A 19,938-nucleotide genomic window follows, 5' to 3' on the forward strand; every position below is an offset into this window, starting at 1 on the left:
CTGTTGTTAGTGATGGTGGTGGTGGTGGTGTTTCTCTGTTGCTAGTGGTGTTGTTGTTGGTGTTAATGTTGTTGTTGGCTTTGCTGTTGCTCTTGTTGGTTCTCCAGTAGGTGCATTGGATGTAGTAGCTTCAGGTGGTGTTGGTCTCAGCATATTAAATGAAGGGGCAGGGATTTCAATAGTAGACATTTAATTTCCTTATTGTTGCCATGAAAGTTGCTTCAAGCTCAGCAGCTGCATCTAGGAAACTCGGCTGGTTGTACAAATCATCATCTCGGAGTCAGCTCTCTGGTGGGGTTGGATTGGGGCTCGGCGTGAGTCTTGCGGAGTGGGAGAAGCTACTGAATACATTCTTTATTATTTCTATAGCAGAGGTGTTTGTCCCAACTTCTACCATAACTTCCCAAACTCCACAGTACTCGAGGCCATCTTCTTCAAGGCCCTGGTGACCTTTTGAATAGATTGAGCTTGCACTAGTTCTTGAGTTGGTGGCTCAGCTCCTCTATCATTGGTCTCCATTCAACAACCTTCCCAGTTCAATACCCCCTATTATATTTTCCATAGCAACTCTCGCTCTCAACTACTGTGTAGTCCAACCAGTGATTGTGGGACAGATTTTTGTGACAACTTCTCCCTTGACTTGCACCATGTCTAGGTATGCCAGCTTTAAAGGAAAAAAACACATAAACTTAATATCTTTTCAAATTAATAATGTATAGTATAGTAGAATACACATAACCTGATATGATTCATATATAGAAACTAATAATGTACATTGTAACACCCCTGATTTTCAAGACATTTAAAACTTAATAATAAAGGTAACATCTCATTAAATCCCAAAACGTAACATAAGTGTACGGGGTGCTATGCCACACCTGGGCTAGAGAACCCAGGTGCACAGGCTGTCTAACTACTATCCTCTGAAATATAAATGCATAATATGGCACGCAGGCCGAAAGGGAAACTATACTACTTCTACGCTCCAGTTCTAGCGCGCTCCAGTGCTCTAATCCTCTGTGCCTGAAAGCCAAATATATCTGTTCAGCGAGAGATGCTGGTAACCCACTCCAACGCGTTGAAATACAATACATATAGAGATATATATAGATATACGAAAACCATTTTGAGCATGAAGATATATCCTACGAACTCTAGCTTTAAAACCGGGAATGACTCGACAGATAAGGCCAGACACAAGCAACAGTTATAACAGTCATAAGCAGTTCATAACAGATAAGGCAAATAAGGCAAAGCATAAACAATGATCATAACCCAACATGAATAATCCCCAATATAAATCCCATAGTCACATCCCCCAAGACACTCCTAATCACAACTCGTCCATATCACAACACATAACGCACGTTGTTGGCGCCACAGGACCACTCGCATGCCCATACATGCGGGTCAGCGCATATAGCTCTGACACGGCCCCACAGCACCATGCCCCGTATCGCAACACGGGGAGGCCGATCGCAACCGACCGATGAACCGCAGCTCATCATAATGTTTGATCGCAACCAAACAGTGGACCGCAGCCCAAGAGAGTATGTCATCTGACTGTAGCCAGGAATTCCCATCTGACTACAGCCAGCCTCTGAACCGCAGCTCAGGAAAGATGTCACCTAATTGCAGCCAGGAATTCCCATCTGACTACAACCAGCTTCTGGACCGCAGCCCAGGATACCGTCATCCGACTACAGCCAGGAATTCCCATCTGACCATAGTCGGCTTCTGAACCGCAGCTCAGGATAACCAATCCGATCGCAACCGAATTGGGGTAACACGCACACATAACACATAGCAAGCACATGCAACCCACATTACACATTGGGAAGGGGGATAAAGCGTATAACAACCTTATGCGTGATCCATCACGTACTAAGAATAGTCCTAAGGGGTTCATACTCCTTCCACCTAGGTCAACGGGATACCAATTCAACTAGCATGCAATATAATAGACTCATAAACCTACGAACGGTACCCGAAATATCAAACTAGACATAGGCACGACAAACGGGGTCCGTTGGGACACCACAGGGATCGGGGAAACATCAAACGGGGAAGCCGGGGTCCCGAGGGGGAGAAGATTCCAGCGGGTAGCCGGTGGGTGGGGGTCCACCCGCCGGCCATCACTGTTCCGGGCAGCGGGTGCCCGGCGGGCAGCTGCCCGCCCGCCGGCTGCCCGCTGCCGGAGCTGCCCGTGAATGCCGCGGGTAGGTGGCGGGTCCCCTACCCCCACCTACCCCCCACTGACTCTTTTCATCACTTTTCGCCCCGGGAACCGATGTGGAACCCGAAACCATGCTTAGACACTTTTCAACGTAATTAACGACAACACATAGACAATTAACGGATCAAATACGATAAACGAACGGCACATAACCTATCATGCTTTTCTAATCATAATCAACACCCAAACATGCGATTTCCCCACCCGATAATCCAAGAATAATATCATACGATACAACCTAGGGTTCTAATCACTTTTATATCAACAAGAATACGGTTCGTCTTCTAATTGCAAGATTCGGTAGGAATAACACATAAACATCAAGGATGCCAATTAATCATCAAGAACATCATAATCATCAAGAACAACACATAATCATCAAGGATCCCGAATTAATCATCAAGAGTATCATCATTATCAAGAAACTCCCAATTATCAAGATTATCAAGATTCCTCATGGAATCATCAAATCAACATCAATAATAATCACCATAATCTCGCCATTCACAATAATATGGGGGAAACCCTAAGGGGAAATCATAGCTATGAAAATAGGTTTTGTTGAGACATGGGTTACCTCTTAGCCTTAATTAATTCCTTGGCTATGAAGGATCTTTCTTTAAGCTTTCTTGCTTTCTTGATTTCTTCTAAGGGAATTCTTGGAGCTCTCCTGGGGCGATGGGGCGTCTAGGCGTGTGGGGGGTTCCGGGTGTCTCCTAAGTTCCCTATTTATATATTTAAGACTCCTAATTAGGGCCTGAATGGTATGGGTTTACTAATTCTATTCCTTATAGGACTCAGGGACTTGCTTTAGGGATAAGGGTCCATATTAATTAAAGCGGATCCTAATCACAATCTGAGTAGTAAAGGCCTACTTCCTTTATTCCTAATAGATAACTAGGTCTAGGATTCCTAATTAGGATCTGAATAGTAAAAGGTTTACTATCTTTATTCCTAATAGGCTTAAGCCTCTAATTTAGGCAAGGGTCCACGGTTCACGGTGGACCCTATTAATTAATTAAAGGGGAACTTAACATAATTAATCATATTTAATTATTATTAGCGGGATTAATTAAATAATTAATCCAGGATTAAAGGCCGTAACACGGGGTGTTACATACATAATGTTATAATAAAATACACATAAACTCTCATCATAATACACATATACATTAGTCTAAGGATATAATTTCTATATACTGATGTATGGAATCTATAGTAAAAATGTACATAATTGTATAGTATAATACACAAAAACTATACACAGAATACACAAACTCTTAAAACAATACACATAATCATAAAAGTCTAAGTAATATCTTTTATTTCTGCTGAGTTATGCAATTCAACTTCATAATGTATGGAATTCATACAAAGAATACACATAAACTCTCAACATAATATACATAAACATAAGACTAAGAAATATCTTTTTGTTTCTGCTGAGTTATTGAATTCAACTTCATAATGTACAGAACTATATAGTAAAATACACATAAATTCATACCATTAAGAAAGTGGCAGGTCCAATGTATGGTGCATCTCGTTTCCCCTTCCATGCCAAAGTAGTGTCAAGGAGAGATTTGTTTGTGTAACCGCACCAGTTCAGGTCCTTGATTTTATTCACATTTTGTAGCGAGTAGGGGATCATGTAGTTATAAAACAGGTTCTTGTAACCTTTGATAGTGTGGAAACAACGAATATTACAAAATCATGTTTGAACATATCCCCATGATCATGCTTCTTAATAATCCCGTTCAGCATCTAGGTGGTTGATGGTGTGCCCTTCTTTATTCCCCACCGCTGTCTCCAGGCACCAACCAAGTCCTTGAACTCAGCTGTTTCATTTGTAGTAACACCCACTATAACAGGATCCTGTCCTCTAGGGACACCGAGTGTTGACTGCACATCCTCCTCTCATAAAAAGAGCTCTTCCTCTTCTAGATGGATTGAGCATCTAGAAATATCCATTCTTTCCAAAAGGTATCTAAGAATATTGCCATCACAAGATGAGAGATGAGAGCATTATCCTAAGAAGTGATCCAAACCCCTATGTCTTTAGCAGCTTGGTGCTGTTCTGGGCTTAAACTATTGACAAGAGCGTAGAAGTGATCCAAACCCTAGTAGTGTAGGATCACTGCTGGCGGGGCTTGACATTGCTGCAATAACATTAGGTACAAATAATTAGACCATTCAGGTACAGAATTGGAATTGATAATGTACAAAGATGTAAAGGCATAATGTACAGAATTGTATAGTATAATACACATAAACTCTACTTAGAATACACATAATCTTAAGTATAAGGAACATCTGTTATCACTACAAGAAAAATGCACATAGACAACGGTTAATAACCGTTGTCGTAGGGGTATAATTTCTGTTGTTGAAGCCGGTGTTGTTGTAAGTCTCGCGCATAGACAACGGTTTTTTAACCGTTGTCTTTTCTAGAAACAACAACGGTTTTTTAACTGTTGTCTATTAAGTGTTGTTGAAGTCGGTGTTGTGAATAATTTTATATTTAAATATAAACGAAAATAGAACTATTAAATTAACTTTTAAATTGTATTCTTTCTTTGTTAAATTATAGGTAAAAGATAATGTGTAACACATTAATACATAAGAGTTGGTGTGGCTTGGTGGATTTAGCTTTGTTTGTTATGTTAGAGATCTTGGGTTCTATCCTTCATGGTGGCATTCTTAACTTATTTTATACAATCATTGTCAAACTGGTAATATACTAGATGTTGCGCTTGAGTACACAAGTGTTAGCTTTGTGGGGGGAATTCTTCAACTATTTTCTAAAATTGTCGTCTTTGTTTTCACAAACAACACAGAAACAACCCAGTTATATACCAGATGTTGCACCTTTAAACATAAGAGTTTGTGTTGCTAAGTTGGTTAAATCACTTACTTGTTAAGTTTAAGGTCATAGGTTCAACTCTTGTTGTTAACATCTTTGATTTTATTTTATATACCTGTTAAATAATGATGCGCAATGTTGTGTATTCAAATACGCTTAAAGACAACATACCAAAGACAACGGTTAAATAAAATCGTTGTCTTAAACAAATAAAGAACGCGCAACGACAACGGTTATATAAAACCGTTGTCGTTTTAGTGTTGTGTATTTGAGTGCGCTTAACGACAACACACCAACGACAACGGTCAAATAAAACCGTTGTCTTTAAAAAAAAAAGCGCACAAAGGCAACGGTTTTAAACAACCGTTGTCTTTCTAGTGTTGTGTATTCCAGTGTGCTTAAAGACAACACACCAACGACAACAGTTAAAAAAACCGTTGTGTTATTTAAAAAAAATGCACATAGACAACGGTTTTAAAAAACCGTTGTCGTTGTGGTGTTGTCTTTTCACAAAATGCACAAAGACAACACACTTATAACAACGGTTAAGGAAAAACCGTTGTCTTTGACAAAAGTGTTGCATCAAAGACAACGGTTTTGGACCAAACTGTTGTCTTTTATACAAAAGACAACACTTTTCTTAAAAACTGTTGTCTTTCTAGTGTTGTCTATGTGCATTTTTCTTGTAGTGTATGTCTGCTAAGGTATGAAATTTAAATTCTTAATCTACAGAATCTTATAATAGGATACACATAAACTATCAACATAATACACATAAATATAAGTCTAAGTAATATTTAGTTTGTCTGTTGAGTCATGTGATTGAAATTTATAATGTACAGAATTACCTAACATAATACACATAAACTCATAACATAATACTCATAATCCTAAGTCTAGGAAATGACCCTGTTTGGTAAAATAGTTAGCTTGTAGGCAAATTTTAGCTTATTTGATCACTATTAGTTGTTTGACTTGGTTTAAAAATCAATATAAGTGTTTGGTTAATTAGCTTTTTGTACTCCAAAATGCTAAAATTCAAAAAGCTACTCAAAGAAACTTTTTCAATTAGCTTTTTGAGATAAGAAATTATACCAAACAGTTATCAGCTAACAGCTAATTTAGCAAACACCTTTCTACAATCAGTTAGCAAACACCTTTCTACAATCAGCTAATGTTATCAACTAGTTATACCATCTAATTAACCCAATCAGCTAATAGCTAACAACCATTTACCGAACAGGGCCAATATCTTTTTATGTCTGATGAGGTATTGAATAAACATTAACTGTATAGTACGATACACATAATCATGTTCGTAATGTTATGTAACCCTAGATTAACTGAAAAATGCTTATTAATGTTGATTGCTTATGCAAATGTGGACAAATTTCATAACATATATAGAGTCCATACACATAAGCTGTATAGTAGAATACACATAAACTCCAAACATTATACACATAATTTAGTAATATCATTTCTGTGCAGGGTTTTTTTTTTTTTTTAATTACATATATAGCAACGCTCTTCTTCTTCCCAACGACACTCCATTTCAAACATTCATAGAGCAAAAATCTCTCGCAAAGAGCAAAAAGCATGAACGTCGAAGTAGAAAACAAACATAAACACTCATCAACGTCATCGTTCAGAGCAATACAACAACACAAAAAGGTGAATCTTCAAAATTTTTTTTGTTTGAAGATCAAAATATAATGAAATTTGAAAAATAACACATAACTTCAGTATACATGTCATGAAATCTATTCACAATTGCATGAAAATTCTTATTAATGTTGAGTTTCATGCAAATGTGGATATATTTCATGACATGTATACTGAAGTTATGTGTTATTTTCCAAATTTCATTATATTTCGATCTTCAAACAAAAAAATGTTTGAAGGTTCACCTTTTTGTGTTGTTGTATTGCTCTGAACGAGGACGTTGATGAATGTTTATGCTTGTTTTCTGCTTCGTCGTTCGTGCTTTTCTCTCTTTCGCGGGAGATTTTTGCTCTTTGAATGTTCGAAATGGAGTGTCGTGTGGAAGAAGAGTGTTGCTATATATGTAATTAAAAAAAAACTATAACGGGGATTGGACGGACGAAGCGGCATCCAACCCGTCAACCCCCGTTAACAATAATTGAAACGGCGACGTTTTGTGCCAAGGTGCACATTGTTATGTGTGCCCCTGGTGCACGGTATAACAATTGGTCTTCCTTCTTTCCAAACGAGGACAACATCTAGCTTTTTAATTCAAATCTACTATAATATTAAGAGTCAAAAGAAGTTAGATCTATAATAGGTAGAAAAAATATACGTCAAATTATTAAATCAAATTAATGGTTCAGATTGTTCGAAATTTAATTTTTTTCTCAAAACGCTAAGTGAAAATATTGTAAATTGCAGTGTTTGTATTTTCAGTAGTTTGGAACAAATTGTTGTTCCAAACTATTGAATAACCAAACACTTTCTTTAATTTAGCATTTTGATCTTTGAGTTACATCATATTTACCAACCGTCAAATATCTTTGGGTTACATTATAATTAAAATTTTTAAATTTTTACTACTACTTCATCAAAATTCCTTAAATTAGAAATTTCTTTATCTACAATAATTCATTCAACAATAATGGTTGAACTAAATGAACACTGAGCAAAACACCTAAAGGACTGGTACCGTTGATTCATTCATTGATCTTGTATATATGTGCATTAATTAAATATATTAGAACCCTTTGCAACAAAAATACTTGGTTACTATTTAAAAAAAGTTTAGTAACAATTATAATGAATCTCCTATATTACATTGTATTCATATATTATGAGTTACATATTTAAATAAACAAATTTGACATTAAATTATTTATGTATGAACTTCTCATATATAATCTTGCATTGATATAGTTTCAAATATTTATTTAATTATAAACACTGGACATTAACTCATTCACGCAATATGCGTGTAAAAGTAGTAAATAAATAAATACGTTGGCCCCTATGAGCAAAAGTATGGTAACTATTCCTCTTTACCAAATACGTTAAGGTGCGTTGTTTTCCTTCTTAAGGTGCGGCGGTCTAAAGTTTTAGGTGCGTGGTTTTCCTTCTTAAGGTGTGTCGGTCTAAAGTTTTAAGTGCGTGGTTTTCGTTCTTAAGGTGCGTTACGTTGTTTTCGTTCTTAAGGTGTGCCATTTTTTACAGTTTGTTTTTTAATTGAGGACGCGTCTCTTTTTTTTTTTTTTTTCAGTCCCAAAACACAATCACTATCTTTATCCAATCATGTTTCAACAATCAGAATAGAGATCAAAGGAAGTAGAATTGCTTATGAGTGGCCAATAGCAGATCCTAAACCATGCCGTTTTTTTTTTAATTTTAATTTTCATTGATTTGAACCGTTGATATAGATTTGATCAACAACTTAGATCTAACCTCATCTTTCACCTGAGAGTATCTTCCCACCATAACCACTCCCATAATAATATAATACTTATTTTTAAAAATCATCTGAAACACCAGCACACCGTAGTGGCCGAACATATATGCGATAGAAACATGAAATCCCGAGTGAATGTACTGTTAACAGAGAGCTATAGGCATTCCAAATCGCCTAAAGAATTTTTCTAGGCATCAAAAGGATGATAAATCCAGCAATTGAGCCCGACACACTTGATAACCACCAAACAACAAGTCATCCTCACTGATTAAACCTTAGCAAGCGAAACACCAAAGAAATTAAAGCACCGATCGAAATGATTGTTGGAATAGTGGCTACATCAATGGAGAACGAAAGAAGCAGAGAGAAACGAGAGGTGCAGAGAAGATGAAGAAGAAAGATGATATTATCAATGAAGAGAAAGCTGATTCACGCAGATACACTGGTTTGGTTGAAGAGGGAGGATATTACAGTTTTATCCTCCAACACCCCCCCTAAGCTGGAGCGTGTAGATCCTACATGCCCAGCTTAGATACAAAAGAGTGATGTAATTCTAAATCAGCAACTAGTAGAGTTTTTGATGTAATTCTTTTCTTTTCTTGACTATCCAGGCTTCTGTTTCAGATGGTTGACCTTGTGCATACTGTTTTCTCGAAGCAGAATTCTCTAACTCTATGAGTTGCATCTCTGATTCTACCCGAGCTTCCATATGAGCCCGGTTCCTATCCCTTGGATAGGTGCAATAGAGGAAAGAGTATATAAAGCAACATAGTGCCATTGGAGTTCCTATTACAGTGAACAGTGCCTTGGCTAAAGATGAAGCATTCTCTCTGTCGGTAGAAATAACATCAGCACCCTGGGGAACAGGTTCGTAGCCATATACCTTCTGAGCAAGCAACCCAACTGCAGGGGGAGCAAAAGAAGAAAATATGGATTCAAATGATTGATCCAGAGCATAGATGCTTGTTCGGGACTTCTCGGGCACAATCTCTGTAAAAATTAGGTTGTTTGTGGCTAGAGCATTCCACGATATGAAAAACCCAGTAACAAATAACAATAAAGCATGCAGCAAAATAGATGACGGGTCATCAGGCAAAGCCAGCAAAAGAATTGCTGCCAGTGGGATAGTGGATGCTGTGCTTATTTGTGCCAAAAAGATTCTTCCATAATTTGGAAGGCGCTGGGATAGTAGGTCTCCCATGCTTCCTCCAAAAAGTCCCCCAGCAGAACTAGCAATCACAAACATGCCTATAAGAACAGCAGTATTCCCATGTGAAAAGCCAGAGAGCTCTAACCACATTGGGGCAAAGGACAAAGCTGAACAGGGAAATGAACCAGTAATGCCCTGAGCTACAATTATCTGAAAGGACTGTATTTTGATGACCGATTTTGCTTCTTGGATGAGGTCTTCGGCCTCTGACCAGAAGGATTTTCCAGGAATTTTACGACGCTCTTTTAAACTACCATCAGGAAAGGGAGGATCCTTTGCAAACAGGCGAACTAGAATACCAACTATAACACTGATTACTCCTACAAGATGAAAAGAGAATCTCCAACCAGGAATTCCCACGAATGTCATGGGAGCTACTAACAAGGAAAGTATTCCACCAACAACTGAGCCAATGTTGCTAGTAAGCTGGAGCCATCCAAACGCCATTTCACGGTTGCTATTATCGGTTGAGTCAGCTACAAGGGACTGAATAGTAGGAGCAACTATGGCAAGTCCAATACCATTCAAAGCTCTCGATGCTGCCAACTGAAAGTAGAAGAAATAGTTCAAGCAGTCCTGCGTGGGGGCACCACCATCTCTAGCCTTATACTCATCATCAACAGTAATTGGAATCAAATTTTCAGCAGACAAATTCACAATGATAAAGGCATAGCAAACATCCCTCAGTGATGTGTCATCTAAACCATTATCCTTCATCATGTTGTACAAACCCTCAGCAGTTAGATCCTCAGATATATAGTCCTTTATCAGCAGCAAATGGTTAGCAGTTTGCATCCTAGAAAATTGATCTTCTAAAACAGAACACATCCTACTAAGAGCAATGCCCCATAAATTCTCCACCACCACTTTAGATATCAAACCACCACCAATCCTCAAAACACGATCCTCAACAATAAAAAATCCAGCAATTTGTGCAAAAAACGTTTGATGCGATTCGAGAAAGGGCGTCAATGATGATACCTGGAAATCAGAAATCAATAGGAACTTCCTATTCTCAAAATCAGAAATCAATGCGATTCGACTCTGCTCCTCGGCACCCGTTGCTTGATTCTAAGTTCCTCTTCTCTTTGCCTCGCTGCGGAGACTTGTCTGATGGCTAAGTGGCCTAAATTTAGACTAACAACTTGGATCTCAACAAGCCAATCCCCAATCAACGGGATCCACTTCTCCGACACTCTGCGGAGCGTAGATGACGGTGTTTGATCTAGAAACTCTCGCTCAATTGAGTCCACGTACTTCAAAGCCATGGCTCTCTGAACGTATTTCAGATGAAGAAATACAACCGTTGTGGCTGAATCTGTAAATTCTTCCATCTGTTTCTGACTGAGAAGTCCGTCCTTCCGCTGCGGATCGGCTACGGACGCCTCCTGCTCCAAACTCGGAATCCTCTGCGGATTGATCGACGGACGTGCTCCTTCATTCCACTGCGGAACGACTGTGGAGGTCCCCTTATCTTCTGGATTCCTCTGCGGAATAGATCGACTACTCTGCGTAGCAATCGGATTGATTGGCTTCCTCTGCGGAATTAGGGATTTAACAATCGACATCACCGGATAAGCCGTGCTTTGACTCGATCTTCCGGCGACGGTGACAGCGGCGGCGTGGCTGCCTCGCCGCTCTGATACCATGTTGGAATAGTGGCTACATCAATTGAGAACGAAAAAAGCAGAGAGAAACGAGAGGTGCAGAGAAGATGAAGAAGAAAGATGATATTATCAATGAAGAGAGAGCTGATTCACGCAGATACACTGGTTTGGTTTATATAAGGGAAAGAATAATAGAAATAAAAAGGAAGAGGGAGGATATTACATTTTTATCGTCCAACAATGATTGTAAGACATGATAGACTTTACTACAATTCCAGAGACAATGCTCTAAACTAGCAGAACAATTCGAGCAAAAAGGGCACATCGAAAGTAAATAAAAAAAAATCGATTCAAGCAATTCGGCAAAGGCAAATATCGGCGAAGAAACTTCCTCATGAAAATAGAAACCTTGACCAGAGTGCTACAAGACCAAGTACTTTGAGAAGAAAGAATTTTTCCTCTACGCGAACGCATTAGATCATAAGATGAGGCAATGGAGAGCTCCCCAAACACAGGAGGTATCCAAACAATATCCCCTGAAATGTCTAATGATTGGCTATCAATGAAGTGACCGACTTTCGTCCCTGCTCGATGGGTGGGTCTTGCAGTCAAGCTCCCTGCTTTTGCACTCGAGGGCCGATCTTCGTCCGGCCCGAGGAAACGTTTGCACGCCTCTGTTACCTTTTGGGACGCCTACGCCCCATAGAAATTGTCTACCTGAAACTGTCCCTTGGCCCGTAGGCCATGGCACAAGGTTAGAATTCGGTCGTTATGTCGTGGACCGTGCACCGCGGTCAAAACGACACCGTTTCTTCAAGTAAAGAATTGAAACGGTGCGCCGTTAGTTTTAACAGAGTGCACATTTTTTTGTATTTTGATTACCAATTGATACTACAGTATATCTAAACCGACACAGCCTCACGTATTATTTTTATAATATCAAATGAAACTGCAGTTATATCAAAATGATACTATAGTTGTGGTGAAATGAAACTGTAGTATATATAAAATGAAACTGAATAACATTTCACATATTTGAGTTTATATTGTACAATGAAGCTGTAATTATATCAAAATGATCATGTAGCTGTGTTTAATAAAACTATAGTGTATACAAAATAAAATTAAATAACATTCTCACATATTTGAGTCTATAAATATCGAATGAAACTGTAGTTATATCGAAATGAAATTGTAGTTGTGTTGAACTGAAACTGCAGTGTATACAAAATGAAACTGAATAGCAGAGTTGCTTTTTGCATAAGGGTGCGGAACAACGGGAAATTCTAACCCTTCCAGAGTGGTATCTCACTGATGACTCGGGCCCCTCGGAAGAGGGCCTTCTTCGCCTTCCACCTAAGCTGCGCAGGAAGGGCCCAAAGCCAATCCCAGGGAAACGTTTGACAATCGTTATACCCTACACCACGGCGCACATAGCACTGTGCGCCGCGCGCCTCCCAAAACGACGTCGTTTTGGGGTTGTTTTGGGAGGCGCGGTAGGAAGTTGCTGGAATTATGTGTATTTGTTCACACAGTTATTGTGTATTTGTTCATACAGTTATGTGTATTGGTTCATACAGGTATGTACATTTTTTATACAATTATGTACATTCTTTTTATACAATTATGTACATCCGAATCAGAAAATTTGTGTGTATTATGTTAATAGTTGATGTGTATTATGTTAAAAGTTTATGTTTATTATGTATTATGTTAGATTATGTGTATTATCTTTTAAAAAGAGTATGTATATTTTGTTATATAATTATGTACATTCATGTATACAATTATGTGTATTCTAGTATAACATTATGTACATTTTTGAACAGCGGGTTTTTTTAAAAGAAAAAATTACTGCCATTCACTGGGCGGGAAATTTCAAAAAAAAAAAATTAAAACGACGTCGTTTTGCATCTGGGCGCATAGTGCAACGCGCGCCACGGTGTAGGATATAAATTCCCAACGTTTGAGGCATGCCGAATTCGCCTCCAAACATGTGAGTCTAAGTTTTAGGGCCCAATTTTTTAAAAAAAGTATTTTATAGATAATCCATTACTTTTATACTTTATAATAATGTTTTTAAAAGGGAAAAATGCATCTTTTGTCCTTGAGTTATACCCAAGTTCCGATTCCGTCCCTGAGTTATGACCGTATGCATTTTTAGTCACTCAGTTATGAACAAAGTGGCGCATTTAGTCCCCGACCGTTAAAATTAACAAAAAAATATAAAAATATTTAAAATTTGAGGGGTAAAGTAGAAAATTCACATTGTATTCTCCTTATATCAAAACAACTTTCACAACATTATTTTTCACTTTTTAGCCTCTTATTTCAAGATTGTTCAATTCTATAAACATTTCAATAAATTTAGTATGACTTGTTAGGAACCTGACTCTCGTATAACAAACTTAAGACTTAGCACAATCAAAGAAACATTTGTCTTCAGACGTGTAAAACACACTATCCTATCAATTTTCAATTTTCTTTAATAAGCAACAAAGGTAATCAAACCAGAACTTTTGAGATACAAAATGATGTCAAATTTCTCAAGTTGCTTTTATGAGAAATTCACCAACGGAATAACTTGAGATTTTTAGTATGTAAATTTTTTTCATACGCAGTAGTTTAGTGAATAATCGTTTTTAGACGTTACAAAAGTTTTTTAAATTTTCATAACTAAGTCTTAGGTTCCTCATTCATTACTCTGGTTTTAACGTTCGGGGACCAAATGCGCCACTTCGTTCATAACTGAGGGACTAAAAATGGATACGGTCATAACTCAGGGACTGAGTCGTCACTACCATTATAACTTAGGGACCAAACTCGCAATTTTCCCTTTTTAAAATTCAAACATCGGTTTAATTTTAATTTTGATGTTAATTCCAGTTGAGCTCCCTTGTTATCAATTTCAAATTTAATCATAGACTATCATCATTTTTGTTATTTAACATTCTACACTAATATTTTGAATATTTTTTGGCGTATCGATCACTTTTTCCTTAAGTTTTTTTTTGGAATGCTACTGACTCTATTACAATGAAGTATATGTGCATATACTTTCTCAACCTACTGAAACACAAAGAGCCAATAACGCTAACGCCTCCACTAAGACTCGAACTCACAACCTTCCAAATGGAAGTTCAACCCGGGTACCATTAGACCACATAGTCTTGGTATGATAACACTAAGGGTGTGTTTGGTTGGTGGGTTTTGCCCATAGGAATGGGTATGAAAGTGATTGTTGTTGTTTGGTTAATAGGTTTTTAGAACACTACTATGGATTTCGAATACCCCATAAATTGAAAAACCCATACCCAAATACAATAAGGGTTTCATTCCCTTATTCATTCTTAACCACTGCTATTAGTAACCATTCCCATTTCACCCTACTACCAAACATGTTAAATACTTTCACCAAAACCCATTACTATTACCAAGTATTTGATACCCATTCCGATTCCGATGTGCGAACCAAACACATCCTAAGTTTGTTCTCTATAATTTCTTCAGTTACGAGTGATAACTCAAGTAGCTTGTCCCAAAACACCTTTATTTTGAATTTTGATGTGTTACTAAGTATGCAGCATATTTTGACAAATGGTTTCTATTACATTTTTATTTTATATTTGTACATATATAATAATTTAAATTAAAAAAATAGTCTAAATTTAACAATTAGACAGGACCCTATTTTTTAGGGAAGGCTACTGCTGTCTTTCATATATAGAAATGATGACATGTAGCTATTACAAAGATCATAACCAAGCAGGCTATGATTTTAATAGTCAAGACATAGGAAAAACAAAAATCAAAAGAGAAAGAGAAAGAGAAATAAAGGTGTTCATTGTTAGTAATAACAAAGTGCACACATAGATGGATGGAATACTTTAGGATAGATGAAGCGGAATGGATGGGTGGTTTTCTCAGCACTTGGGAATTGTAACCTTGCAGAGTTCATTGGCTTTCTTGGCAGCTGGGGATTTAATGAGGTAGTCATTCAGACGGGGATCTTTCTTGGCGTATTTGCAGAAGCAAGGCTTTTGTTGATTAAGCCTCTGGCAGCAGAGTGGCGATGGTTTGGCACTTAACGTTAAGGCGCTAAAGCAAGGGTTGAGCTGCTTCACGTCGCATATAGCCAACGAAAATTGTGCTTCTCCCAAGAGAAGCAATACAACTGCTAGTGTCATGAGGTTGAAGGCCTTCATTTTTGTTAGCATTAATGCAATTGATCTGATCTGATAATATAATGATCTCTCATGGCCCCACATATATATATGGACATCCAGTTGTTTATGCTTAGAGGAAACTTGGGGCTGTGATGCATCTTTGGCTTAGTGATTCGGCGAATTTATAGACAGATTTTGGATGGTAACCAATAATGGTAAAACTAATACTGTTAAAAGTTCAATTACGTACAGCATGTTTGTTTATCTTTGAGTTTATGTTAGGCACCGTACCCTCATCTACTGGCTATGAGAGAATGTTTAATTAATTGGTTTCCGGTTTAACTGTATCTTGTCTTTTTTTTTTTCAAATTTTTAACTTTAAGTTAGTGAAAATAAAGTAAGAATTGATGGGCATTTCTAATGTCTTAACTCATTTCAAGTATTAGCATAAAATATTTATTATAATTATTTTATAGTTACAGTTCAAATTAATATTTAGTATTATGATCGAGTTTAAACTATCTTTTTAAAAAAGCCATCAAGAATAAATAACAACTCATAATAAATGTGATATAAATGAAATATTGGGTGGCGGCTTGAAGGGGCAAGTCCGGGATCCAACCATCGAATGAGGCGCTGACTGTTACTCAAGTATTTAAAAAATAAATACATAAAGTTACGTCTTCGCTACTAACTATAGCTTTTGGTGTTCTGTTAAGTGCTTGATCCTACCGCTACGCAATAATAAGAGCTACAATTACATTTCCAAAAGAAAGGCTTTCAACATTTTAATTATTTGTATTTTCAAATAATTATTGTACTGTTTTCTACTATTTTTGTGTAGCCAAATTGAATTGACAACTTATCTTTTTTAATTGGTAAATAAAATTGCAAAATGAAAGAAGTCATTTTGTGTAAGGTATATTGATTTATTTAGGATTTAGTACGTAATTCTCATTTTGTATTTAATATATTTTTTTTTCTTTAATATAGAGTTAATTACCGAAATGGTCCATTGATTATAATAAAATTATCAATTTGATCGTCGACGATTTTTTTTTTTTGCCTAATTTAATTGCATATTAACATTTTAAATACAAACATTAGAATTTTAAAAAAATAATAATTACCTAAATATTTTTTTTAAATACTTTAGCAGAATCACGACGAAATTTTGTGACGGAAGATGGAATTTGTAACGGAAATGTTAGCGACATAATCGCGACGACAATTATTTTTGTCATTATATTTCACGACGGTAATAGGCGACGAAATACGAGTTTTGCAACAGAATATTTTTTTACACAATGACTACGGAAGGAAACATTTCCGTTGCCAAAAGCACGACGGACTCGCGACGGAATAATTTCTGTCACCTACTTTGCGACAGAAATTTCCGTCGTTGTTTTCCGTAGCCATCGTTCGCGACGGATTATTTCTGTTGCGAAATGAAATAAAACAAGCCTGGAGACTACGGAATGGATTTGGTCGCGAAAATGCAAAATTTCATCGCAAAACGTGATTTGCGACGGAATTTCGTGTTTTCGTGACGGAATTTTTTCATCGCGAATCGTGATTTTTCTTGTAGTGTGGTCCATTGACTATAGTAAAATTATCAATTTGGTCCTCGACGATTTATTTTTTATTTTGCCTAATTAAGTCCTCAACTTTGAAAATGTTACCCAATTAATTTTGTCCTCCGTTCAGTCAGGCGTAGAAGTCTGTTAAATTAGAGGGCATTGTTGAAATTTCACATGACAAACGCCATTTCCTCTCTTATTTAACCGAATAACCCTAGATACTCACCATTTTCTTCAATTATGCATTCAAGCTTCATTCTCTAGTTTGCATTACCTCAAGTCACACCTTCAACAACAACTTTGAAGCTATGCATGGTATGTATGTCGATAACGAGGAGAGCTATTGTCGTTCAAGGGTTTACTTTGGCGAGGAAAAATCCATCTCGGACGACATGATAATCAAGTGAGTATGAGTGAAATTGTTATTTTGTTTCTTGATTTTTTTTTATTATTATTATTATTTTGTTTTTGTTTAATTTGGGTATACTGACAATTTGTATATATACATGGGAGGGGTGTTGGTGGTTGTAGATTTGTGAGATAGTTTGATCATCCATTTTGTTCAAGATCCAAAATGATTATTCCCGAGTTGCTAAGAAGAATAAATCAGAATGAGCAAGAAATTGAAGTCCTAAAAATCAAGCTTAGAGACGCTGCAACTATTAAGGCTCCTACTTCCAGTACAGTGTAAAATTAAAATTAAAGTGTTTGTGTAGAGTTGTGCTTATTCTAGCTGAAGATGGTTAAAAGTGAAAATGTAGATGTGTTAGTTGAAATGTAATATCTAGTGTAGAACTTCAATGCTCAATTTAAGATGTGCATGCAATTGTTGAACTGGAATGAATGCTCAATTTAAGTGTTATAAAAAACTGCGATTATTATCAAGTGTTATAAAAAAAACTGCCATTGTTCAACTAGCTAGAATGAATGCTCAATTTAAAACACTAGATCCATACACATTGGCAAAACACTGGCATCCATACACATTGATAAAACACGGTCAAAGTACCTATGAGGTCCTTGTATTATATCTTTTTGTTCAATTTAGTCCTTATACCTTTATTTTATTCAATTTAGTCCTTGTACTTTAAAAATGGTGAAATTAAGGACAATAGCTAACGGTGTTAATATTACTGTTAACTTAGGTTACGTGATACTGACGATACTTATATTTCTATTCATATATTACTATATAAATATTTCAAATTAATTATTTTTACCACTAATATATTAAATTAGTATGTCCAAACTAAATAATACAACCATGTTCCTAATAAGATTCGGATAATTGTCCTTAGTTTCACCACTTTTTAAAATAGAGGGACTAAATTGAACAGAATAACGATACAAGTACTAAATTGAACAAAATGTTATATATAGTACAAGAACTTCATAGGTACTTTGACCGCAAAACACTAACATTCATACACATTGCCAAAAGACTTCTGCTAACATAAAATAGCCATCCATACACATTGTTTCCATACATCATAATTGATAAATATCCAAATTAGATATCATAATGTGTATCCATACATCATACACTACTACATAAATCACTTACAACGTCGAACATATAACGTTGGTTGTTTACAAAACCGACGTCAAAAAATTAAATAAGTTTACAATTTTTTTAAAAGACATTTAACGTCAGTTTTTTCACAAAACCGATGTTACATGTCTTTGAAAATAAAAGAATAACAAAATATATGGTGTTGGTTTGTTCTATAACTGACGTCGTATAGTGTATCTAATTTATATATATATATATATATATATATATATATATATATATATATATATGTTACGACGTCGGTTATACAATAAGCTGACGTCGTAACACATTAATTAAAAAAAGAAATAAATACACTATACAACGTCGATTTTTCAATAAACTGATGTTGTAATATGTTTTTTTTTTAAATAAAACACTACAAGAATGAAGACATTTAGTGACAAATCTTTTGTGAAACTTCATAATTTAGTCACAAATAATACGCTCTTTGTGACCAAAAAATAATTCGACACTATTCTGTGGGATAATTGTGATAATTTTGTTTTTGGTCACGAATAGTATGGTAATTGTGACAAGAAAGTATTTGTTACGAATAAGCTGTCACTATTACTAGAATAATAGTGTCGTAACATACGTTGTCAATTGTCACTAAATGTATGTGCATTTTGGTGGCATTATAATTATGGCGAGAATGAATGTAATTGTGACAAAATATAATGTGGACACAAATGTTTATATTTTTTGTGACAAATAGTTATTGGCCACTCTTGTTTATAATATTTGTGACAAAATTTTTTGTGAATAAAAATACAATTGGTTAGTACCAATAGAAATGAGAAACAATTGTGTGAAAATATATTATTGTTATTGATATTATCACTTTTTGTGATGAAATTGTTAAAAATATTTGTGATGCTCTATAATTTCGTAACAAAAATTACTAAATTGTGACAATATTTATGTTGATTTCAAGTTTTGTCACTAATTTATGATAATTGTGACGAGTAATTAGTTGTTACAATGACTTTATCACTATAATTAAATAGATGAATATTATGTGAAATTATGTTGTAATCAATGTTTGCCACAAAAATTTTGCATTCAAGTTGGTGTCAAGTAATTTGGTGTGAACTAGGTATTAAATATTGTGGTCACTTAAAATGCATCTATTTAGTGCATCTTAAAATGAATGTAATTGTGAAAATATATTTTAGGGAAAATTGTAATTTATGCCCCTCCATAATATGCCAATTATCAATGTCACCATGAATTATTAATAGTGTAAATGTTGCCCCTCAATTTTCAAAACGATACATATAGTGCCCTC

At 36.0% G+C, this 19,938-nt stretch overlaps 1 protein-coding gene across 1 annotated transcript; it reads right to left on the minus strand.

Moving 5' to 3' along the window:
* Window positions 1-9,097: 9,097 nt before the first annotated feature.
* Window positions 9,098-11,391, minus strand: LOC109164471. The gene is made up of 2 exons (XM_019312999.1): window positions 10,885-11,391; window positions 9,098-10,723 (listed from the first exon to the last, which is right to left on the minus strand). Exons 1-2 carry the CDS (start codon window positions 11,389-11,391, stop codon window positions 9,098-9,100), a joined length of 2,133 nt encoding a protein of 710 aa, XP_019168544.1.
* Window positions 11,392-19,938: the final 8,547 nt, after the last annotated feature.

Source organism: Ipomoea nil, unplaced genomic scaffold (assembly GCF_001879475.1).
Source record: "Ipomoea nil cultivar Tokyo-kokei standard unplaced genomic scaffold, Asagao_1.1 scaffold3065, whole genome shotgun sequence".
Classification (NCBI taxonomy): Eukaryota; Viridiplantae; Streptophyta; class Magnoliopsida; order Solanales; family Convolvulaceae; genus Ipomoea; species Ipomoea nil.